General features: G+C 35.9%; 5 protein-coding genes, 2 long non-coding RNA genes and 1 other non-coding gene across 15 annotated transcripts; 3 read left to right on the top strand and 5 right to left on the bottom strand.

The window, feature by feature from the left end:
- The first annotated feature begins 189 nt into the window (after positions 1–189).
- Positions 190–1,357, top strand: GIS (C2H2 and C2HC zinc fingers superfamily protein). The gene has a single exon (NM_115669.3). It carries the CDS (start codon positions 323–325, stop codon positions 1,082–1,084), a length of 762 nt encoding a protein of 253 aa, NP_191366.1. The 5' UTR covers positions 190–322; the 3' UTR covers positions 1,085–1,357.
- A 1,239-nt stretch (positions 1,358–2,596) lies between these two features.
- Positions 2,597–2,800, bottom strand: AT3G09065. The gene has a single exon (NR_141505.1). It is a non-coding gene; the product is annotated as an other RNA (long non-coding RNA).
- Positions 2,801–4,225: 1,425 nt separating this feature from the next.
- On the top strand, positions 4,226–4,590 carry AT3G09045. Its single transcript, NR_141504.1, has one exon. It is a non-coding gene; the product is annotated as an other RNA (long non-coding RNA).
- A 3,395-nt stretch (positions 4,591–7,985) lies between these two features.
- AT3G58060 (Cation efflux family protein) lies at positions 7,986–10,296 on the top strand (the record flags this gene model as incomplete). Of its 2 annotated transcripts, NM_001339906.1 has the most annotated exons (8): positions 7,986–8,129; positions 8,251–8,454; positions 8,536–8,726; positions 8,805–9,003; positions 9,117–9,295; positions 9,370–9,520; positions 9,599–9,735; positions 9,975–10,296. In NM_001339906.1, the coding sequence occupies 7 exons, from the start codon at positions 8,253–8,255 to the stop codon at positions 10,149–10,151; spliced, it is 1,236 nt and encodes a 411-aa protein (NP_001319789.1). In that variant the 3' UTR covers positions 10,152–10,296. The 2 variants fall into 2 exon arrangements, with proteins under 2 accessions (NP_001319789.1, NP_191365.2); NM_115668.3 differs by lacking the exon at positions 7,986–8,129 and having other exon boundaries at positions 8,253–8,454; positions 9,975–10,153.
- A 315-nt stretch (positions 10,297–10,611) lies between these two features.
- On the bottom strand, positions 10,612–15,784 carry AT3G58050 (uncharacterized protein). 2 transcript variants are annotated; one of them, NM_001339904.1, is made up of 8 exons: positions 15,298–15,784; positions 14,754–15,122; positions 14,422–14,681; positions 14,018–14,159; positions 13,509–13,880; positions 13,262–13,393; positions 13,037–13,165; positions 10,612–12,956 (listed from the first exon to the last, which is right to left on the bottom strand). In NM_001339904.1, the coding sequence occupies exons 1-8, from the start codon at positions 15,391–15,393 to the stop codon at positions 10,911–10,913; spliced, it is 3,546 nt and encodes a 1,181-aa protein (NP_001319788.1). In that variant the 5' UTR covers positions 15,394–15,784; the 3' UTR covers positions 10,612–10,910. The 2 variants fall into 2 exon arrangements, with proteins under 2 accessions (NP_001319788.1, NP_001325475.1); NM_001339905.1 differs by having other exon boundaries at positions 10,617–12,956; positions 14,422–14,684; positions 15,298–15,762.
- A 626-nt stretch (positions 15,785–16,410) lies between these two features.
- SINAT2 lies at positions 16,411–19,496 on the bottom strand. 3 transcript variants are annotated; one of them, NM_001339903.1, is made up of 4 exons: positions 18,839–19,467; positions 18,099–18,408; positions 17,631–18,017; positions 16,411–17,164 (listed from the first exon to the last, which is right to left on the bottom strand). In NM_001339903.1, exons 2-4 carry the CDS (start codon positions 18,315–18,317, stop codon positions 16,844–16,846), a joined length of 927 nt encoding a protein of 308 aa, NP_001326739.1. In that variant the 5' UTR covers positions 18,318–18,408; positions 18,839–19,467; the 3' UTR covers positions 16,411–16,843. The 3 variants fall into 3 exon arrangements, with proteins under 3 accessions (NP_001326739.1, NP_191363.1, NP_001326740.1); NM_115666.2 differs by having other exon boundaries at positions 19,234–19,467; NM_001339902.1 differs by having other exon boundaries at positions 16,440–18,017; positions 19,234–19,496.
- A 1,034-nt stretch (positions 19,497–20,530) lies between these two features.
- AT3G58035 lies at positions 20,531–20,612 on the bottom strand. The gene has a single exon. It is a non-coding gene; the product is annotated as a tRNA-Ser (tRNA).
- A 214-nt stretch (positions 20,613–20,826) lies between these two features.
- AT3G58030 (RING/U-box superfamily protein) lies at positions 20,827–23,773 on the bottom strand. Of its 4 annotated transcripts, none has more exons than NM_202724.3 (3): positions 23,330–23,554; positions 22,877–23,154; positions 20,854–22,472 (listed from the first exon to the last, which is right to left on the bottom strand). In NM_202724.3, exon 3 carries the CDS (start codon positions 22,400–22,402, stop codon positions 21,092–21,094), a length of 1,311 nt encoding a protein of 436 aa, NP_974453.1. In that variant the 5' UTR covers positions 22,403–22,472; positions 22,877–23,154; positions 23,330–23,554; the 3' UTR covers positions 20,854–21,091. The 4 variants fall into 4 exon arrangements, with proteins under 4 accessions (NP_191362.2, NP_974453.1, NP_001190122.1 ...); NM_202725.1 differs by having other exon boundaries at positions 20,919–22,466; positions 23,330–23,460; NM_115665.6 differs by having other exon boundaries at positions 20,827–22,472; positions 22,877–23,567.
- Positions 23,774–24,159: the final 386 nt, after the last annotated feature.

Raw genomic sequence — 24,159 nt, 5'->3', positions numbered from 1 at the left:
ATAATCTTCATCCGATACAATCTAACACAATTAATTCCACACCGTTAGTGAATAATATTGCGACTTTTACATATAATATTATATTCAATCCGTTCATCATTCTTAAGTCTTAAGAGACCAAGGATAAGCTATCAACCTTTCTTTAGCTCTTTGATAATTAGAAGCTATCAATCAACCTTTCTGACATACAACAAATAGAAAATTTAATGAATTGCCATAAAAAATAAGAACCAATCAGTTTTATATAAATGTTTATCTATCTCTCTAAAGCCTCATAACTCTATATATCGCCCAGTCTTTTTATCTCTCTGACTCTCTCTCTATGGACGAGGCTACCGGAGAAACAGAAACTCAAGATTTCATGAACGTCGAATCCTTCTCTCAGCTTCCTTTCATTCGCCGTCCTAAAGATAAGAACCCTAAACCCATTCGTGTCTTCGGAAAAGATTTCACCGGCAGAGATTTCTCTATTACTACCGGTCAAGAAGACTACACCGATCCTTACCAGACCAAAAACAAAGAAGAAGAAGAGGAAGAAGACCAAACCGGAGACAACAGTACGGACAATAATAGCATCAGCCACAACAGGAGATTCGAGTGTCACTATTGCTTTAGAAATTTTCCTACTTCACAAGCCCTAGGTGGACACCAAAACGCTCACAAACGCGAACGTCAGCTTGCCAAACGCGGTGTTTCCTCTTACTTTTATCATCCTGACAATAACCCTTACAGTTACCGTCATTACCCGTCGTGGACCAATGGTCCGTTAACCGCGGCTAGGTCCTATGGAGGATTTTCTTCTGGTCCTAAGCCGTCGGGGTATTATACACGACCCAGCTATGGGAGTCAGTTAGGACTATGGCGTCTACCGCCTCGCGTTCAAGGCGTTTATAACTCAAACGCAGCGTTTACTAGTAATGGCTCTTCTTCTTCTTCTAATTCGACTTTACCGTTGTTGACCCGTTCTCAAACTCAACTATCATCGCAAGTGGGTGGCTCCGCTGCTCAGAACAGAATGTCATCGTACGGTTACGGATTGAGCCCTAACGTGCAAGATCATGTGAGTCTCGATCTTCATCTTTAAAGATTTGAAAACAAAATAAAACTCTTATTGAGTGTTATGTAACTTAGTGCAAGAAAAAACAACCTAAGTTATTGAATATTACGTAATCTTTAACGATTAGACTTCTTATTATCTATACCTATTCCCTTATTGAATGTTTTGTAAGGTAAGAAACGGCACGATGTGTAAGATTCACGGCATCGATCTTTCTTTTTTTACCCATACGTGCTTGAATGAAGGAAGGGAATTTATGAATTTACGTGTCCACATTTAATATAGCTTCGAACACTATCGTTTTGGTTCAGGGAAATTGTCAGTAATAGACTCATAGCAGTGCTTACTAGTTACTAGGGTATTTAACTATAACCGCACAGTGACTCAGATAGAATTTCAACGATAAAATGATAGAATCTTTACTGTACGGAACTAACAAGTAACAAATACAAAAACAAAAATTAAACCTCTCGAGTACAAATCTTTTTACGAGGGTTTGAAACGAATCTAATGGACACTGTACTCATCGCCATCTCCTTGAAACAAATAAAACTCAAGATGGGTAATAAGTAGCTAGGTAATAATTTTAGATGATGCCAATGATGATAATTTGGTGCGTGTGGGTAAGTGAAGACAATGGACAAGACAAAAGGGTATAGAGAGAAACAAAGTGAGTGAAGTGGTCCATAAACACACAGATGTAGAGTTTACGATAGAGATTTCTCATCTGTACTTAATGTAATTACTATTCTCGTAACTTGCAATTTCGAGTAAGAACATAAAGAAGGAGCTAAAGCAAAGCAAAATTCCTCAAGCTTTCTACTTTTGTGTTTATTTCTTAACTTTTCTTTTAGGTAATCCAAAGAATACCAACAAGACAACAGCCTCTATAGTCTATATATATCTCAATCAATGAACTTGAAAAAAGTTGTGATTCACATACCGTAAACTCCAATTAACAGATGCCACGAGATTGATTATGACGGGTTGGTCCTGTTGCATTCAAAAGGACAAATACAAAACTACTAATGATATCAGAGAATGTCAATGACCCGAAATGGTTTTCAAGACAAAACATGGGAAAATCCTTGTACCTAATTAACCATGTAGTTTATTTTATTTTATTTTTATGTTAAACTATCAAATCAAAACATAAATATAGATGACAACGTAGCTAGGACTTTGATCCAGAAGAACATACGAGTTTCCACATTTGACAAGACTTTAATCAAAGAATATCACAAGCATTAATTCACAACCTCCACCAATATAATGCACTATGCAACAACATGGTGATGGTTACATATATATGGTTTCTTTTAGAAATCAACTAATCTGATTCAATCAAGTCTCCTATGAAAGGAAATGGAAAATGACATGCCAAAACGACATCTTTGGACACTTTATTGAGAAAATGCAGGTAGATGCAACATCGCAAAAACTCTTGCTTGTACTTTTTGTCTATCAAAATAATTGTATTTAAACACGGTATGGCTAAGATATAACTAACATTAGCAATATCAGTGACACCAACCTAAAGCTATAGATAAGTTTGAGAGGCTCATGCAGATAGCGACGTTGCTATTTTCGGACCTGGAGACTTTAGTAGCGGAACAGTCTCCATCAGTTAAACAGGGAAGGGAACAGATGGTGCAACTTCAGCCTGTAGATCATAAGGGAAGTGATAAGGTTTTTCAGATAAATTTTATGGACACGTTTCAACATAAATTTTGCAATAAGGATGTTTCAATTGTCACCAAGAGTAGTAACAAAACAAAAATACAGAAAAGAATTAAAAGACGTATCTGACCTCCAGGAACAGTTCCTCAGCTACAAACAAACAATACTAGTTGGGAATTATAAGAGTATATTTATTAGATAATAGGAAGTTTTTGGAAATACTGTCAAAAGAGTTAACATCAGTAGCAGCTAAAAGAGGACCTACCAGTTACTGCAATTAAAAAGGAAGCATGTGATGAGTGTATTAAGGTGATAAAAAAGAGACACAACATTGCCTAAATCTTAGAGGACCACTTTGTGCTCAGTTGTTTTTTTAAGATATGCAAAGAACTTGGTAGAATCTGAGGAACAGTGACCCACACCTTTAGGGAAAAAAGTTGCAAAACTTAGGATGATAGTTCAAACAGTACACATCTCAGAGCACTAACTGACCGTTTTGGTAGTAAAGTTAAAGGTTAAAGCAAAGACCATGTGGTTGGATAATTGAGATATGACTGTTTCCTTCTGATTCCTAAGTTTCAACATCTTTATGCTTTGTATACTTTCTTTTTATATATATGCTCATCTTTTGGTGATGTTACATCATAATTCGTCAAAGGTTGTATCAGAACCGTAGAATAAATTAGCAACCGTAATAGCCAAAACTGAATATGTAGGTAAAGGAAGCTACCAAGGCTCATGCAAGATACTATAGTGTATCAAACAATTGCAGCATTAAGAACTTGACAGGGTAAAGACACAGTGTTAGAGACAATGGAGTTATTATAATGTAAGGATCTGGTTCTCAATAATGCAGCGTGCACAGAAGGAATGTAGGTACATTTTTTTGTTTACTTGGCAACAGCATCTATTTACTTAGCTAATCTTTCTGAGTTCAAAAATAGGTGTGTGTGTGCCTCTTTGACATTACTAGCCAACAAAAAAGTCCATTGTTGTGAGAGGCATTGATATGAGCTGATTGTTAGTTGCCTAACCTACCAACTTCCATATATTTATAATTTCAGGTGATTTCTAAAAGGAGGCAGATGTCTACAAATAACGAAATAACACATATACACACATCTGTAACTCTAGGAGCTAATACCAAGAAACCACTACCAAAAGGAAGAATTTTGCATTCTGTATAAGCAGAGAGACAAAATTAATGAATCTGGTGGGAAAATGTGATATTATTGTGACTAACTTACAGGTTTAGTAGTTCTACAGTATATATGGCAGACCTTAATTTGTATTAACAGTAAGATTGTGAAAAAGGAACATGGCTCTTCAATTTTGTTACTAAAAGTGAACATGAGTAGAAAATTCAATGGAAGAAGTAAGTTTTCTCTATCAGAGGTCTTATTACTTACCACCAGAACATGACAAATAATCATAAATTTGAAGCTTCCGGACGTTTTATTTATCAATCTGAAACATATCCATCGTAAATTAGACACCGTCAACAAACAAGGAGAACCAGCAGATTTTATTTCAATCAAGTTAAACCAAATTTAAGGCAAAAAAAAGAGAGGAGAGGGTTAAAAAAGCCTGCTTCGGACTTCTGAGACCTTCCAAGTTCCAATTTCACAGCATCATTCATGCACAAGAACTCCAAGACACAAAATTTGACAGCCGGCCGGTTTAATCAAAAAGGCTCGTTTCCTGAACTTCAAACCGTTACCGAATTAAAATTCAATTCGCCGTCCCTTGCCAAATTCTGAAACCGGTTTACTAATAAAAATCCGATGTAGACCCATAAAAGCCCAATTAAACTGTTCTGTTTTCTTATTTGGGCCTACCTAATTCAGGAAGTTCGCAAAACCCCTATGTAGGCCCATAAAAACGATTAATTAAATTGTTTTGTTTCTTATTTGGGCCTATCTCAGGAAGCTCATACACGATACGAACCAAACAAATAATCTGATTTTTTTCCGGTTCAAGTTAATACCGGTTCACGTTTGCTTAACATTTTTTGTAATGCTAGGTAGAAATCAGAAATGGTGTTCTTAATATCAATAAATAACTTTCTAAAAGGAAAAAAGGATAAATTCATGTAAGGCCAATAAGGCCATATTTCATGATCGAAGGGAATGGCTTTGGCTTCTGCAACAATGATGAAGGCATCAATAGCATCAAGTTGGATCGTTCCGAATCGAACCAAGTATCTTCTAATTTTGTCTTATGCTATTTATTACAAAATAACGTTTTCTACCTTTTGTCTCTTCTCTACTGATATTTTGCGGAAATTTCACAAAAATCCTTGAATTGTGTTAACTATACGAAACCAACACCCATACTTTTAATTAACAACTCTACAAACTACAAATTAATGGCTCATAGTTTAATGGGTTTAAACTATATTTTTTTTGCCACACCGAAAAACAAGTTAAGTTTGTATGACAATAGGATTCTGCTACTTTAGTATAGCTCAAAATTTTCGAATAACATCATTAGTTCATTAGTTCCAAATTTTAGTTAACTTATATCGCATTCATTATAATCAGATCATTAGTTCCAAATTTGAAATACTCAATCATGTAATACTTATAGACATAGATATTCATCTGCGTCGGAAAAAAAAAAAATATATATATATATATATATATACCATTCACTTGCCCAAACTTTAGCATTTTTACATAATTTTCAAGTAAGATCGATGGATTTCTATTGTTTTTGCGATTAAATCCCGCGGCTTTTTGTTCGACAATTGCTTTGAATTTACAACTTTTTATATAAAAAGATCTTATAAAAGAATTCAATGGCACACATTACAACATTTGAAACATTATCTTGAAGAGATTTTTGGCGGACTAGACATCGAAATTCGGAAATTTAATGAAATTTGAACCCATTATAGTATGGACTATTGGGTGCAGACAAACATTCACCGATTGCCATAGCCATTTGTGATGTAATCGGCTCAAACCCATTGATATTAGTTTGGTGTTTTATTTCAATATTGACTATGCACGGCTCACATAGTCACATGAAGTTCTTACAACATGACAGTAGACCGTTTTTCAACTATTTATTTTCAAAGATTATACTTTGTGTTCGTTTAAAACCGTAAGAAAACAGAAGAATGAACTTTTGATAATTTAGTATTTGTCTATAATAATAGGGATTTTTCAATCATCAGGTTTATTTCTATATAGTATCATCCGTACATATTATCGATCAAGGATGATGAATCACTCTCGCATCATCATGATCTATGACTTAACTTGATAATAAATTAATCATGTTTTAGATCTTTGAGATAAAGAATTCAGCGTTATATAACTGCATTTACCTAAATGATGGTGACAATTCGAATTACAAGTAAAATAATTTAGAAACTATATTCTATAACGCATACAAGATTAAATTTTGTATTGTTGTTGTAGAATTCTTCAACTGAAGTATATGAATTCATCTTTTAGGTTTTGCATTCCTCCTGTAAACGGAAGCGCTAGTTTATTGTTGTATTACTTGACTCCGATCCTGACTAATTTTGTCCAAGAGTCCCATTGCTTATAGCTGTTTAAACTTTGAACCAAATATCACTTCAAGAAATCCACGCATAGATACAGATGAAGCGGATTCAGGATTTGACATCTAGTTGTTATAAGATTTATATTAATATTTGAAAGTGGTAGCCATGATATCAATTTAGAGAAAACCAAGTAAAGGAATAATGAAAATAATATAAATGATCATGATGGTGTGACCAATATTTCCTTTTAGAGACACACATTAATATATACCATATAACCTTGAGATTAAAATAGTGAATTAAGTTTCAAGCTGCATGATTATAGTTGTAGTTTTTCTCTAAAAGAAAGTCAAAGAAATAAAGAAATCATAATCATTAAGCTTCCGGGAATGTTCCTAATGTCTCCTGATGGGATATAATTTTAATTTGAACAATAGCTAAATAAGGGCTGCATAACAATCACATATCATTCGAGAGATTGTTGCACCAACTCGTGGTTGTAAACTTTTAAATGAATTGTTTCCTCATTTATAAAAACGTAGGATACTATAAATATAAAGAAATCTACCAATAAGTCTTAAAGCGTTTAGCTGTAAATTGGAGAAGAAAGAAATTATCACCTTTTTGTATAAAAATAAATAACTAAAAATAAAGAGATCTACCAACAAATCATAGAGCATTTATAATTTTAAATTGGGGAAACAATTTCTATAAATTTAATGAAAAAGTGAATCTATAAAGATTTTTTTTCTGTAGAATTTTATTCTATAAAATAAAGAAATGTCCCAATAAGTCATAGAGCGTTTGTAAAAAATTGGGGAAAATATTTTCTATAATTTAATAGAAATAGAATTAACTCCAAAAAATTAATTTTCTTCATATTTTACCCATGTTGGGGTTTTCTGTTTCTGTTTTTTTGTTTTTTTTTGGTTTCTTTGTTGATTTTCAAAGGATTCACCAAGTTTATAACCCACAGTTCTGACTTCAAATTTTCGACTCCTTTTGGATTGAAGAAATATTTTCAAGCCAAAGAAGTCCACGTCAGGTACTTATATGTACTGTCGAACATGAATAAGATATTTTGATACGTGATTTGTAGTTAAAAGGTTATATATATGTGGGTATGTCTGTTTATATGTGATGTCTGCAAAATAAATTTAAATAATAAACTTTTATACATCTCAATGTGTTACTGTTATCATACAATTTTTCATGTTGACTTAATGAATATTCACATACTTAATTTTTCTTTGGGCTCTCCTATTTCAACGCTCATTTGTCAAATTTTTTTTTTTTTTTTTTTTCGTATTTGAATTACGTTACTTAAGTTTGGATTACCCCTTATCTTTAAATTTGGTTTCAATTCTCTAATGATTATTAAAAAAAAAAATTAAGCCTTTTATAAAAAAAAAAGGTTTCAGTTATTTGTAGAAGTTTAATTGTTATTTCTTGTCGAAACGCGCTGATGTGAGCATTATTCAAAATTAGGGTTCCGAATGTTGAATATCATTTATGCTTTGCAATTACAACACTGTAAACTACACGTGTCGTTTTCTAAATAAGAAAATAAGATTGTCATGTACCCAAAATATAAAATCGTCACGGAACAAGAAGCTCCTGACTAAGGCATGGATCAGACAAGCTTTGTTGATGCTTTTGCATGTGGGCAAGTACCAGGGCTGTCTCTATCATCATCATCATCATCATCTCTATTTTCTTATTCCATACAATAATTTAATAAATAACCACAAAAATTCAATGAACGCACATAAAATATCTTATAATCTATCTATAAAAACCAATCTCTGTGTACAATCCTTTATCTTTTTCTTTGTTCATCACCTGCAAGCATAAAAATTCTCCTGAATATCATCGGTATATACTTTTTTTCATTTAATAGTTTATTTAATTATTCTAAGGGGGTTTCCCCTTCAAATTCTAGTAGTTAATTTATTCATGTTTTTTTTGTACGATGATTTGTTTAATAATTTTCCAGAAATGGAAGTCAATTATTGTCCGGAAACACCGTTGCTTTCGTCAAACGATCATGAGGCTATTGATCACAAACCAAAGTTAACCGGTATGGTTTCTTCTATGAAATCGAATTTCTTCGCGGATTTGCCTCAAAAACTTCGATCAAAAATCGATCCCGAGAACCCTTTGCACCTTGATGTCTCCAAAGCTGCAGGCCTCAAAGAAGGTATCTATGTTTTACATAATAATTTAGATAATAACTGTCACAACTACTAAACCAAATATGCTTTTTCTTCTTTTTTTGAAGATGAAAAGGAGTACTACGAAAGACAATTGGCAACACTAAAATCCTTTGAAGAAGTAGAAAGTTTCTTAGCTCGATCAGATGAGTATACCATCGATGAAAAAGAAGAAGAAGAAGATCGAGCTGAGAGAGCTGCACAAGAGCTTGCCATGCAAATCTCAAATTGGGCTAACATCTTTTTACTTGCTCTCAAGGTGTGACTTGATCTATTGAAACATTTATAACATTGTTTTGGTGACGTCGTCTATATATCAAATGTCTACAATGTGTAGATATATGCTACGGTAAAGAGTGGATCCATTGCGATTGCAGCATCTACACTCGACTCATTGCTTGACCTTATGGCGGGAGGAATACTTTGGTTCACACATTTGTCTATGAAGAACGTAAATATCTACAAATATCCTATAGGAAAGCTTAGGGTGCAACCTGTTGGAATCATCATTTTCGCCGCTGTTATGGCTACCCTTGGTATACATATATTCCTTTTTCATGATTTTCTTATATAACTCTAAACTATATATTATAATTGCTTTAATGAAAATGTAATGCTATAAACTAACCATTCATACACAAATGCGTAGGGTTCCAAGTGCTGCTTGTGGCAGCTGAGCAATTGATTTCAAATGAACCTTCAGAGAAAATGAATCATGTCCAATTGATTTGGTTGTATTCAATCATGCTAAGCGCAACCGCTATTAAACTCGTCTTATGGATCTACTGCAAAAGCTCGAGAAACCATATAGTCCGTGCATATGCAAAGGTAAATATGTGCATATATATTCTTATAATTTCATGCAAAAATGGAGACTGACTGATTATGCATGTTCGTTATAGGATCATCACTTTGATGTGGTAACAAATGTTCTTGGATTGGTTGCGGCCGTTCTTGCTAATGCTTTTTACTGGTGGCTCGATCCAACTGGTGCTATTCTCTTAGCCATCTACACTATTGTCAATTGGTCTGGGACTGTTATGGAAAATGCAGGTAAATTTGTATTTCGATGTTGTCGTATTGTTCGACATATCTACTCACAAGATATTCATCATATTTATTTTCATATAGTTTCATTGATCGGACAATCAGCTCCTCCAGAAGTACTACAAAAGTTGACATACCTAGTGATGCGACAAGGCGGCGATAATATCAAACATGTGGATACCGTCCGTGCATATACCTTCGGTGTTCTTTATTTTGTCGAGGTTCGTCTATATGTGCACACATACTAATTAATGTTTCAATCATATAGTTAAAAGAAAACAAAAATTAAAAATCATATAGTTACAAACTTAAATATATCATAGAAGTTGGAAATCAGTTCCTACTTACACTTGACTATTGTATAATTCATCGCAAAATATTTGCTGATCAGTATATAAATAAGATTTATTTAACTAACTATATAGCTTTGGGTTGAATTATTGTTCTATGCGATTGGCAGGTGGATATAGAACTGCCAGAGGATTTGCCATTGAAAGAAGCTCATGCGATTGGTGAATCATTGCAAATAAAGCTTGAAGAACTTCCTGAGGTGGAAAGAGCTTTTGTTCATCTAGATTTTGAGTGTCATCACAAGCCTGAACATTCCGTCCTTTCTACAATCCCCAACGATTTATGAAGATTATATATGTATGTGTAACTGTTTGTCTTGTTTTTGTTGCTTCGTTAATATATTGTACTATGTGACCTCTGCAGCTAGATACATTGCAGTATGAGTTTTTTTGTTTTTTGAATTTTGCTTTAATCAATATGTTATGTTTACCTTTCTTTTTCTTCAACTCATAAAATATTTACATATCTAAAATGACATTTTAATTAGCTGTGCTATCAGTTTTTTTTGTAAAACGAAAATTATGTTTGAATTTGCGTTTACACAATATAGAACATTTTAGTTTTCTTATAAAATCTTTTTAGAAAATTTTCCTTTTACATAGAATTTCGCATTTAATTCACAAATGAAATTGTGAGAAACTAAAAATATTAAGTTCAATAATGAACAGTTATTCTAACATGTAAATCATTTCAACATTACAGAAATTATCATTTATCATAAAAGACTCATGTTGAATATATTGAATAATACCAAATATTCAGTGAAAAAACACTTCAAATCGGGCAGATCTTAACATTGCTCTACATCAAATAAAACATTGAAGCAAGAATATAAAAATAAGTAAAATGAACAGAGAGTATAAATCCAAAACGTGAGAGAAAAGTGTAAATTGTAAGGAAAAAAAAAGCTAAAAAAAAAAGGTTTAAAATTGAAAGATTTTTTGTTTTGTTTTCCAGACGAATAAATAACGTTGCGGATGATACAAAGTCATAAAACACCTCACACTCCACAGTTTAAATCAACAACAAACCCAAAACCGTTACTTTAGAATAACGAAAACCTCAGGCCATTGCCAGTTGCAAATAAGTTATACTCTTCAACCTCTTTGCTCTCTTTCGCTTTCGTATAGATATTTCCAACAACGTCGCGCAAAATCCCGTCTTTGGAATGAGCAGGCTTCGACTTACTTCCAGTGGAAAGACCTACAGGTCCACTGAAATGGAATAAGGAGAAGCTGTCTTCATTTACGGTCTGTGTTTCCGGTGGAGCCAAACAGTTTAGTTCCAGTGGCGGCTCAAGATTCTGAGCTTGGTCCTCGGTGTTGGTTTTGGAAAATGGATGGAACACTGGAACTGGCCCAGGGTTGAAGAAGGGAGTTGCCGCATGATTCAATGGGCTACCGTACTGCAAGCACAGCGGGGGATCTCCGTTCATACTATATCCGAGCGGACCTGTGTATAGATAAGGATTAGGGTGAGGGAATGGAATCAATCCATTGGCTGGACCCGTGGGCCAAGAGACTGGTGGTGCTTGATGGAAGTAGCCCATTGGTGAAGCAGTCTGGAAAACGGGATACTGTAGATTCTGGGTTAGCAAATGAGGGAACATGCCTCCTTGTGGTTGCACATCAACAAGACCATGTACCATATTATTGTTACTGTTATTATCCATGTTGTTCCCAGTTACTACTATAGGAGTTTCCGGAATTTTACTCTTCCCAGTAGTATCTGGTATGAGGATATCGTTCTGTGTACCAACAACTATACTCTCTCTTCCTTCAGATTGCTGACTGGCGTCTTCAGAATCAGATGTGGAGGAGGATTCAGTGTTTCCGTTGTTTGACGAAACCGTATTGCTCTCTCCCTCGCTCAGGCATGACGAGCAATTGTCTGAACTCGATGTACTACTCATCATAGGATCTTTCAAATGCCACCCATTCTTTGTTTCCCCGGACTCCATGCTGTTTTCATCTTTAAGCTTGATATTATCCAACTTCTCTGTAACCTTACATTGAGACAAAAGGTCAGATGAATTCTCAGCAACGATAGCGTCTTCTATCTCTTCAGCCTTAAATGTTGAACATCTAACTGTTACTTCAGAGTACGAGTTGCTTCGTGGGTACTTCTTTGGCTCCATGGGCTCCCAAACTTGTTTTGAATGTAGTGAATCTCTAGTAGTAGAAGGATTTGGACCAACTCCAACCTTGCTTTTAAGTCTTAACTCACGAGTATAGTCTGGTTGAGTATACCTGTTGCCTTGGAACACTGGCTTGGAGGCATCAAGAGCAGAGTCCGAATTGGATATGGTTTTTGGTTCTCGCGTGCTTCTGGATCCAGCGGTTTTAGGTTCTACTTTTGCCCGATATTCACAACTTGGTTTGCAACTGCAAGAACTGAAGTCAAACCTCTCACTGATTCTGTTGTCGCAACATTGAAACTTCTCATGAGACTTGATACCATTCAGGCCACCAGTCTTTGAAGCATTCACTCTTAACTGTCTGTTTGACCCATTGAATCCCCTTGAAGGCACTTCTAATCTATCATTACGGTATCTTGCCTCTGACCTACTGACAAAAGAAGCATTATCTGAATATCTGCGTTTATCTGACCACCTCAAAGCATTATCAGACTGCACTTCTTTCCAATATCTTGCGTTCTGGTGAACAGGTTTTTGATGATCATTTGTAAAGTACACATTCTCATCTTCAAGATCTTTAATATCTCTGTCAGGTCTGTCACAGTAGTGGTTTTCCGCTCTTGGAGAAGGGCAACCATCCAAACACTGTCTTTCTTGAACATCAGGAGAACCAGGTGGAGACAAATCTGCATACCCCGTTTCAATTTCTGACTCCTCGCTGTTTATGGTATTGTTCGTCTCATCATAAAGGTTTGGAAGATCTTCTTCTTCCCTTGATGAATTCAGCAGCATGTCTTTATCGCTACATTCAGGGTTTTTCTTCTCCTTGCCTTTGTCTTTTTCCTTCAATCTCTCCTTTTTGCGAAGTTTTTTCTCCCTCTCTTTGGATCTTTTCTTCTCCTTCCGCTCCTCTTCTTCACGCTTTTCTTTCTCTTCTTCCTCAAGAAGTTTCACCTGCCGGAGTGAAGACAACGGAAACTGTTGGACATAATCTTGATCAAATTGTTTTCAGAACCTTAAGACAGGATACCTACCTGTTTCTCCAAGGTAATAATTTCCTTGCAGGCAACATGTAAATGTTGTTCTAATAGTTTCAATGTAAGACATACAAAGATACTATGTGCATTTTGCCGAGCGGTTCCCTCCCTGAATGCTTTTTCAACCTAAGATATAATCAATAACTGACAGAAATAAGTACCGAATATAGCACAAAATAACAATAATAAAATGTGATTTGAGGGAACCTATATCTAACAAACCTGTTCTTTAAAAATAACTGTTGCAGCATCTAATAGAAACTCTCGAGCAAGTTCTGGACTTTTTGCATGCTTTTGTGGACGAGAGCATTCCCCATCGAGCTCATTCCCATCTTTGTCCATCATGTCTTCATCCTTTTATAACATAGGAAGCACAGCGGTATCGTTTATAAAGTGGAAAGAATAATATTCATGTAGTCTGAAACATTTGAGAAGTTTAAGTTAAAAAGTGTATGAATCCGGAATCTACCTCTTCTTCCTCAGCCTCTTCAGCATGCTCAAAAAACCTTCGGATGCTTTCACCTCTCTTGATTGAAACAAAGCCATCCCCAACTACTAGCCTGCCGTGAACACAGTTTTGACCTTTTAATGCATGGGCTTTGGCGGATACTTCAGACCAGCGGCCATCTAATTTATAAGCTCTAAGGGTAATGTAGCATGAATTTAAACCACGAAGGTTTAGGCCATTGACTTGAACTCTCCCATTCATGCCAACATTTTCAAACTTGAGGATATCACATTTTCCTTCTCCGGATCCAATTGCCCACTCAAAGTGATGGTACTTTCCAGCATTCTCAGAAAAAGTTTCCCGCCAGTCTGCTTTCACCGAATCAATGGATACCTTTAATATTGCAATTATATTTGTAGTCCCATCTCGCAATTAGTCCTCATAAGAGAAATAGTAATATACTTTTCGAAAAGCATAACGCTAGACTATAGGAACCCACAAAGATGAAAAGGTTAACATAGATAAATCACCTCATATTGGAATGTTGTATTGGCAACACAAAACCATGTGGTACACCGAGGTTCTCTCCGCATTCGTTTCAGTTCCTTAAGCTCTTTGAACTCACGAATAACGTTTCGTCTGCAGTCTCTACAAAATCTCTTGCTGTCGAATCTGTAATTTGAAAGATCCATTTGTTATTAAGCCGAGCGAAAAAAGTCTCGACATGACCAGACAAAGAAGAGTCTTGTATTGCATGACTTGGTAAGAACATCTTGAATAGTCCAGACAACGAAATGCCTATTCATCTTGCAATTCAAAATGTGATAACTTGAGTGGTAACATATCCTGTTACCCATGACCCAGATCATGTCCAAAAACTTTCCGACTCAATTTGTGATTGAACAACAAGGAATTAAATCAATTAGCGACATACCTGTACCTCAGTCTCTCCATAAAATCCTCTTCTTTCATCCTCAAAAGAGATTGTCGAGTATCCTCACTGAGTGCGGACCAGAAATCCACCAGTGTATCACAAGAAAGCCTTGCAGTATGTAGAGCACACGTTTCTCTTGTTCCATGCCCTCTACCAAAGCTAGCGATTCCTTGACTTATCCATCCCCGGCCTCCACCACCACAAGCATCAGGATATAGCAACTCACGTTCCCTTTCTCGAGCAGGGGCACTGTCAAACACCTGCTAGAACCAATAGATTAACTAGTTGAACTGGAGTTGATTGCAAATAGGTAAACCTTGCATTGAACTTACATTTTGAAGTCCTTTGAGAGACTTTGCATACAAATAGCAATCAAGAAGCGTAAGCGACCCATCACGTGTTGTGGTGAGACCTCCCCACGGATGAACAGACGGATCTTGCATCTCATCCGCACATCCGTTACTAACAACTGCGTTACAGTCATATTGATATTTGGATCCCCCTGATTTGTTGCAAGGAGAATTCCCTAATGATCCCTCCGGATGCAAGGACTTCCCATGCATAACAATCTGCAAGAAACCTTCGAGAAGCAGACCATTGCATCTGGAACAATACATGTTCTTACGAGCTTGCTCAAACAAAGTCTGTTTGTCAATCTTAAGGAGTTCCTGCCTAGCTTTCGGTGACAGCTCACTCCAGAACTGCACACAAGTTCAGAACAATGTGCTTTGAGTTAATGATTCATCGTCATTTAGCTACATATATGTGAATAAGATCTGAACTAGAACTTGGATTGATACAATGAAAGCAAAAACATCTCTAAACAGCAATTAAAGAATGAATCAGAGGCAAGAGAACCAATGTGGGATAAGGTACCTTTTGGAGCTGATTATAGCTGACACCATCGATTTCCTTTGACCAGAAGCCAAAAGAGTATTGGTCATTATTCCTCTGCGCTAAACCCGGCATCATTTACAGTCTCTTGTATTCATCAACCAATGTTTTCATTATCAACAACAAACAAAACAATCCTATCGGATTCAAGTCCGTGAAATCGGACTACAAAAACACCAAATCCAATCGGAGAAATACAGCAATCAACAATCGATCGCGATGAATCGGGATTTCTGGAAATAAAATGAAGATAAAAAGAGAAGAGTCTGATTATGAAATTTCCCGGGAAAATCTGGATGGTCAGATCCTTCAACAGAAAGAAAACGAATCGAATTGAGATTGAAAGGAAGAAAAGCCGCAAATCAGGGTTCCTCTTGGTCGATGACGATGACGATGAGATTCGCGGCTGCGTCAATATATTCTAGAAAGAAAGAGAGAGAGAGAGAGAGAGAGAGAGAGAGAGAGAGAGATATGTAAAAGATGTGTAACTTATAAAAAGGAGGTAAATATTAGAGGGAGCGGTTAAAATGACCAAACGATAACAAATTTATGTATCAGGTTCAAATCCAGGTTTCACTTGCGCTGAACAATATGTACTCCGTCTCCGTGTGCTCTGTATTATTCTGCAGGGAAAGAGATATCTAGCTTTGTATGGCGACATACAAGAAACACAATGTGAAAAAGAAACTATTCGTACGAGTTTTAGTAACTATATATACACCAGACAAAATCATACACAAAGTCAAAAACATTAAGAAGAAGAACACAAAGTCTAAATTCTCTCTGCAACAAGATATGATGAGACCACTTACTATGATTGCACAACTACGACTAACTACAAACTCTGAGAGCCAAGAGATCGTGCACCAAAAAGAGAATGAACAGGTGAATAACAAATGGAGAATCAAAATATCAAACTTTGCAATAGAAAAAAGAGTTGATTCAACAAAAACGAAAAACAAAAGGAAAAGATATTTACGTTGTAGATATAGAAAATTTTGCTTGGTTTTCATATTTGTTAGTTACCTTTCCTCAAATGAGTAAAAGTGTGTCTATGTGGGTAAGGTGTTGTCGTGTTGTCATCATGCTGTAATGCCTAAACATCGAGCTTGCTATATCAAGTCTAAACTGAATGAAAATCACCATTGTGAAAAGATAAAAAGTGCACCAATCTGTTTTGAACTTGGTTTTACAACAAGAACATAGCCAAAACCATGTCTTACTTTTTCCTACATTCTCTGAAACCACAAAAGAAATCCCAACAAAAAAAACAAAAAATACAGAGATAATATAGTTCTTGCAGCCACAAAATAGTAACAATGGCTCCTCCAAACTGATTCATCATAGAAGATTTGTCATTATCATCATCTCATCTTCATTCCCATTGGAGAAGAATCCATTATACCACACTAAAACCAGACAACAAACTTCAAATCTTCCATATGATCATTAGCTCTTCCACGAGGCTTCTTCTTATGTACAACATTTTTCAATCGATTCCTTCTTTTCTTCGTTTTTCGTTTTTCGTTTACTCCTCTTTCCAGATTCGTCCAGTCACTCTCAACTTGAGTTCTTGCCTATCACCTCCAGAGAAGTAGAGTGCGAGGTTCCTTGGGATGATGAGTCCGTCTTGACTGTCCCGGACTTTCCTGTGACTGTCACGGATGCTTCTAGGGATCCCTTGCCATGTTAATTTCCGTCCATGAGCTCCTACTTCCAAGCTGTAACTGAACTTCTTCGCCTCGTTCTCATCTCCCATAAAACGAAGGAATGCCATGTACACTGGAGCCATTCCCAGCTGGAACGCCTCGAAGTGTAAACAGAACTGTCTCCCAAAACAGTTGAACACCTGGAAACAAAATTTTAGTAACTGAGATTCAAGTTTAAGTGTGAGGATTAAAGTGGGACTAAGAGACCCTATGGTAGGTACTTAAGGAGACCGTAAAATTGGACTAACAAAGAAGAGCAAAGCGGGAACCGGAATAGCAGCTAGTAAGGGAGTTTGGCACCGGATTGTTCAAGGTCAAAATTTAATAGGCAAAATAGAAATCCAAAAATAGCATAAAAGAGCAGAGCCAGAGATTCCTATAGTTCCTTCTAAAGAATCCAATCTGTATTTTGTAGAAAAGAGCTAAAGCCAGGAATATTTCATGGTTGAGGATAACAGCGAAAGAAGGTGAATGTAAAAGCTTAGTCATATGATGATATAAAATCACAACCTGCATAAAAATTTCATCTGAAGAAATAACCTGAATCAGACTTTAAATTAGAAACCTTTGATAAAAAGAAGAAAACATATCGAAAGAAAGTTTTACCGTAAGCATCCATGTAGCATTTTCGACCTCATGTGGATTTGACTTTACATAACGGTGGTTGAAGGTGCATCCGTCATGCATATCGACTTTATGATCATCTTTGAGATGAACGACAAGTGTAGGGATATCACCTGTAACCGAACACTCAGAACCAGCATAAGGGCAAGTGTAAGGCCTAAACCTGCAATGCTGCTCGTGCTTAAGCTTGCTGTAGTAAGGGAAAATGTCATGACACCCCAAATTTTGGTACCGGCATGGAACTTCCAAAGACTCTGCAACTTTCTCAAGAGCTAAGCATCTTATGTTACCAAGCTCGTAGCGACATGTAGGGCATGTGTTCTGCACTCTCAGTTTGCAGTTTGAACATAATGTGTGGCCATTCGGACACTGTAGAATTAAATAACATTTAGAACATGAAACATTGCAATTAGTCAATTACAAATCTGTTCAAGCTCATATACTACTGACCTGATGAATTGGAGGGTACATTAAATTTGTACAGACGGGACATTCAAGAAGCTCGTAAACACCATTGTTCGAATGGATCCCATATTTTCCAATCCCTGCACTCCCTGGCTTTGTAGGTTTGTTATTATTAACTTCCACTTTTGCCGTTTTAACCTCGTAATCCATTCCCGTTGAATTAGATTCCATGACTTCTTTCAAAGCACTGCCTCCAGGAGCCATGACGAGCCCAAATCCCTAATTCAACTAAAATGAAATTGCCCTTTGTATTCTCTTGTCAGATAATTTACTCCTAATGGATCTCTTTATTATCCTGCAGGAAAAAAGGAATCATTAGCAATACAAGCTTATATTGAGAAGGCTAATACATATAGTTGATATATTGAGAAGGAAAAAAGTAGATTAAGGGGCAGATACTTGGTTCAGCTGATCAAGTCTTTTACTTTTTATAGCTTCTTAAGCAACAAAGAATAAAATAAAATAATCAAACATTTGAAGCAAAACAATAAATGCACTTTCAGATAGGTAAACAAAGCAATAGGCCTAAAGCTATGAACAAAGCTAGACCTTTGCACATTCCAATGACTTCAACAGTTAAACAGTAATCAATCACAGGACTATCAAACATCAAAAGAGAAAAATTCCAAGAGAACAAACAAAAACCTATTCTCTTTTCAATCTAACTAAACAGAGATAAACATGAAAATAGATCTAACTAGAGAACAAGAACCAACGCATCTAACCTGTGAAAGCTAAACAAAGATCGTGCAAGCAAAGTTTCACAATTTTGCAATTAAAAGGATCAGGTTAAAGCAGAAATCTATAGAGAAACGGTGTTCAAAAATACAAATCCCAATATCATAAATCTCAACAATATCTTTGTCTCTTTGACCTATGAAACAATTTCAAAACAATCCATTCATAAACCAAAAGATTCAAAGACAACAAAATGAAGCAAAAAAAAAAATTGACCTTCCGAGAATTATATTTCCCCCCCCAAAAAGCAAGCTAGATTCGTCGTCACACGATAATCCAACCCGATAATAAATTTCGGAATTAGGTAATTCTGGATCTTTTGTTCCCGATTTCAAAATAAAAAACCCCAAATTGAAAAGAAAGAGAAGAAGTTTTCTCTTACCCGGAAGAAATTTTCCAGACTTTGTTATGGATTATGCGTTGCTTCGGATTCAGATTAAGAGGAGAAAAGGAGGGATTAATTGAAAAAATTGGGGGATTAAACGAAAAGGGAATAAGGGAGAAGACGGAGGAGGAGGAGGCTGGGATTGAGTTTGTTGTGTCCTGTCTTGTTCGTATCGGTGAAGAAAGCCATTAATGGTGGTGGTCTCTGTTTTGTCTTTATTCCCCACTTTTTAAAAACACCGAATCACAATTCACGAAGGTGGTTTTACTTTTTTTTTAGAAATTGATTTTATCTCATTTAATTACAATTATTTACTATATTTTCATCTGAGATTTTGTACTATCTTCATAATTGTATTACTATTTTCTCCATTATGGTGCGTTACAACGCTCGATTACTTTCTTTTTTCTAGTATTGTTTTCAGATGTAATTACATTTTTGTAACAGAGAAGAAAAACAAAAACTGTAAAAGGACAAATATTTTCTCATTTTTAATTGCTTCAGATATACATACGCTTGTGAGTGAATCTTTGTGATCTTTATGAGTAAAAACAAAAAGAAGTAGTAAAATAGTTTAAAAGTTACATCTCCGGCAAAAGTCAATTTAAATTGTGGAAAAATACAAAAGTAATGACGAATCTAATAGCCATTTTTAGATTTAAAAACATCTTATTGGCTCGAGTTCGTGCATCGAATAACGCGACGTCGCTCGTTTCCCGCACACATCATTTGAGTTTTTATTTTTATTTTATTTTCACTTTTCAAATTTTCATTTTTCCTCATAATTTTTTTGAATTTTGTCAATCACTTTCCAATGAGATTTAAGGTTAAATTCAATTAAAACAGGACCATTATAAGTGTAAGCTGATATATATTTGGCAGCTTATATTTAAGTTAACAAGAATCCAAGAAACTTTATAATTTAATAAATGATGAAAGCCTGAAAATGGTGGAAGATGTCTGTTTTTGTGGGGGTTCTTATTTATTTTTTGTCTCCCCTCGTGTGAATGTATTTTTGCGGTGTTTTTTTTTTTTATATTGCCAAGAAAATATCATATGATAGTATAAAAATAAGTTTTTTTGTTGTAATCAGAAGTGAAATAATTGTTGAAGAAAACCATATGAAGTGAGATGATTCAACAGAAAATAATAGACGTGTCGGATGTCGCTGTGCGCATGTGACATGTACTCTCAAAAAAAAATTGGATTTTTCTACGACCATATAATCATCGTTTCTAAACAAATCTGTCAAAAAAAAAAGTTAGGGGACAAGGAAAAGAAAATAAAAATAATACGACACCTGAGAGATTCGAACTCTCGCGGGGAAACCCCATTTACTTAGCAGGCAAACGCCTTAACCACTCGGCCAAAGTGTCTTATTGTTACGTTGCTTCATAACTGATTTATATACTAACTTGCTTTAGTCTACAAAGTTGAAAAAACACACCATGTTACTTAATAATAAAATTAGCATTTTGCCTAAAAGTTTTGTTTTAAAAAGGTTAATAGTTTATTCTACATTTTCTTACTGATTTTCAAATCCAACAAAATTTCAAGCTATCTAATTATCATTTGGAAATCGATTAAAATTTTCAAGTTTGTTGTTTTATAAGAATAGTTATCAAGAACACATTCCATATTGGATTCAAAGGTTTATGATATTTTACCGTCAGAAGAAAAAAAAGATGAAAGAAAATTTTCGATTAAAAAAAACCATCCCTATCGAGAAAAATACAAAAACAAATTACAACAAAGCAACACAAGAAAAATAAAGTTACACAATCTTCTTCTTATCTTCTTCTTAATCATCATCATCGTCAGCTTCCAGGTTGAAAGCTTTTCTTATTTATGTTTCTCAAGTAAATCTCCTTCTCCTAGGCGGACGAGAATCTGCACTGTCTACATCAGAAACCCTCGAACCATTCTCATTCCTTCTCCTCGAGGACGATGTCGAAAGAGCCATAGAATCGATCTCAACTGCAGTATCCACTTGACTCTCAGAGTTTATAACAGCTGCAATGCTTGAGAATGAGTCTCTATCATCAACCACAACAGGAGCATGATGGTTTTGCTCTTGGTGGTTCCTCCCCAACGGATGAGTCCTAAAATACGCATCCACAAGCCTCTCAGCTGAACTCAACGCAGAAGTGAAAGTCGAGATCCTTGCAACTCGGTGCGACTGTAACTGTCTCCTGATCAAGAGAGGATGGAATCTCGTGTTGCTTTCTCCTTCAAGATCAGGAGCAATGTTTGGATTTAGATCAATATCCTCTGATGCTGCGACAATGGCTGCTGCTGCAGCACTAGCCTGGTTCTGCTCTGATCTAACTCCCCTAGATGTCATCAACCGGTTAAGGATCGAATTGGCTCGATCGTTGACTCTTTCTGATGCCTCTCGGTTACTAAAATCAGGGACTGGGGTTGAATCCCTGTCAAACCTATTCTGTATACGTCTAATCATTTCTTCCATTGGTATTGTAAAAGGCGACCTTTGAATTGTATTCCTCAAGCTCTCAATGCGTCTCGCGTGTGGTCTCATGGGGACCTTAGTATCTAAACTCTCTTCAATTTCTCTCTTGTGGTTTCCACGTCCATAGATCGGTGTCACGGTTTTGGAGGTCACCTCTCCTTTACAAACAGGACATTCCTTTGCATCCGAAATTTGTAACCATTGGTACAGACAAGGCCAACAGTAAAGATGACCACAACAGGTGAGAACCGGCTCCTTCGACAAATCCAAACATATATTACAATCGAAAAAGTTACCGTCGCTGCCACTGCTTTTCTCGACATCCGCTTTCTTATCCAATACACCGTCCCCAAGGGCTCCATCGCCATTCTCACACATTTTCAAATCCTCATTGCCTCTTTCACTACCCTCACCAGTCTGCATAGCAGCTCTATTTACAGAATTTCCCATCAACTGGTTGAGCTCTATAGCCATGGTATGGGTTTCAGATAGAACCGGGATCGGGAGATTAAGCTGTCTGAACCGTGTCCTATGCCGAGTCCTGATCCTTGTCACAGCTTCAGAAGATCTCTCAGGCGGGTCATTAGTCCAATCAGCCAAATTCACAGTCTCGTTTGGTGCAGGTTGGAGATCAGACTCAGGACCAGGCCCAAGATTCAAATCCAGGTTCATTGTGTCAGCTAACTCCTCACCCATCAATAGACAAAAAGGCTCTTGCTTTCACTTGCGCTGAACAATATGTACTCCGTCTCCGTGTGCTCTGTATCTTCAGGGAAAGAGAAGCAATTAGCCAATAAACATATGCAGTTCCCATATAAAACAATCCATATATCTAGCTTTCTTTGCAGAGATACAAGAAACCCAATGTGAAAAAGAAACTATTCGTACGAGTTTAGTACCTATATCCACCAGAGAAAAAGCATACACAAAGTCAAAAACATTAAGAAGAAGAACACAAAGTATATATATTCTCTCTGCAACAACATATGATGAGACCACTTACTATGATTGCACAACTACGACTAACTACAAACTCTGAAAGCCAAGAGATCGTGCACCAAAAAGAAAATGAACAGGTGAATTAACAAATGGAGAAGCAAAATATCAAACTTTCCAATAGAAAAAAGAGTTGATTCAACAAAAACGGAAACAAAAAGAAGAGATATCTACCGTGTAAGCAATATACAGGTGCGTGAGTTCGGTAGATTCTCAGATTTGCTTCAGATTCAATAGCTGGCGATGGATTAACGAAGAAAGGAGGAGTCTTTGGATGAAGAAGAAGATGCTAATTACGAATAGAGATGGCAAGAGACGAGCCATTATTCCATAACTGAACCAAATCTAGATCTCCGACAACAATTTGGTGAAGGTAACATCAATAAGAAAACCCCCAATCAGAAAACCCTAATTCTCAAATCCCCACCTGAGAAATCCACAACCTTTCTCCTCTATGAAACAAAAAAAAAAAACCAGATTGAAGAAAAGCAGAGTTATTCAACTCTCGATCCAGCAAGAATCAGCTAAGCAAAACCCAAAAACGGATACAAATCTTACAAAAACAAATGATAACAAAAGAAATCAGAAGAATCTGGAGCTGGAGAGAGAGAAGAATCAATCAAGGACCTGGAGTTTTGGATTAGGTCGTGTAAAATCATAAGAACATGGGGTTTCGATCAAATCAGCTAGAAGAACAAGACCACCAAGCTCAGAGCTAGCTGAAACTCCGACAACGCCATGGAAAAATTCGCCCTTTTTTTTAGCTTTAAGAGAGATACAGAAACGTCCAAATCTTGTCCAATTTGGCTTAAGTGGGAAAACGAACCTAAAACTCTCTAAGCAGAGAGAGAGAGAAGGAATCTGGTACGGTCCGGTTTAGGGAAAAGATTGGTCTAAAGTTTCCACGCGATGATCACGATCTTTTGTGATCGGACGGTTAGGGAAATTTAGAATCATTAATTATATTTTTGTGAGACAAGATTGTTTTCTGATTAAGAGAGAAAGAAAAAAGCTTATGTTATGTGCAAACCTTTTTTGATTAAAAAGATGATTATAATGATAAGAAGGACGAGAATGTTGAAAGATACCAAATGGTTATCTATAAATGTATACCAAAACTCATTACTTGTCTTTCGTTTTTGGTGTGATAACCCTTGTTTAGATGCTAAACTATTTTTGTATTATTTCGTTTTAATAGAAAGTTATACATTTTATAAATGGATAAGAAATTTTACAATATGGTCATATTGATCCATATAAATTATTTAGGAAAAGTCCACAATTGAACCGATACGAATCATTGAGCACACACAACGTTGCAATCGATTGACAAGCATGAACGAAGAGAATTTAACACATTAGTAACTACTTATAAATTCACAGAAGGACTCAAGTATAGGTGATTTATAAATTCGACTTATAAAAACTTCCAAGTTATAATTTATATAAGAGAAAAA

The sequence above is a fragment of the Arabidopsis thaliana genome, chromosome 3 (genome assembly GCF_000001735.4).
Source record: "Arabidopsis thaliana chromosome 3, partial sequence".
In the NCBI taxonomy this organism is placed as follows: domain Eukaryota; kingdom Viridiplantae; phylum Streptophyta; class Magnoliopsida; order Brassicales; family Brassicaceae; genus Arabidopsis; species Arabidopsis thaliana.
The sequence above is the reverse complement of the archived record's forward strand: the minus strand, read 5'-3'. Positions and strand labels throughout refer to the sequence as shown.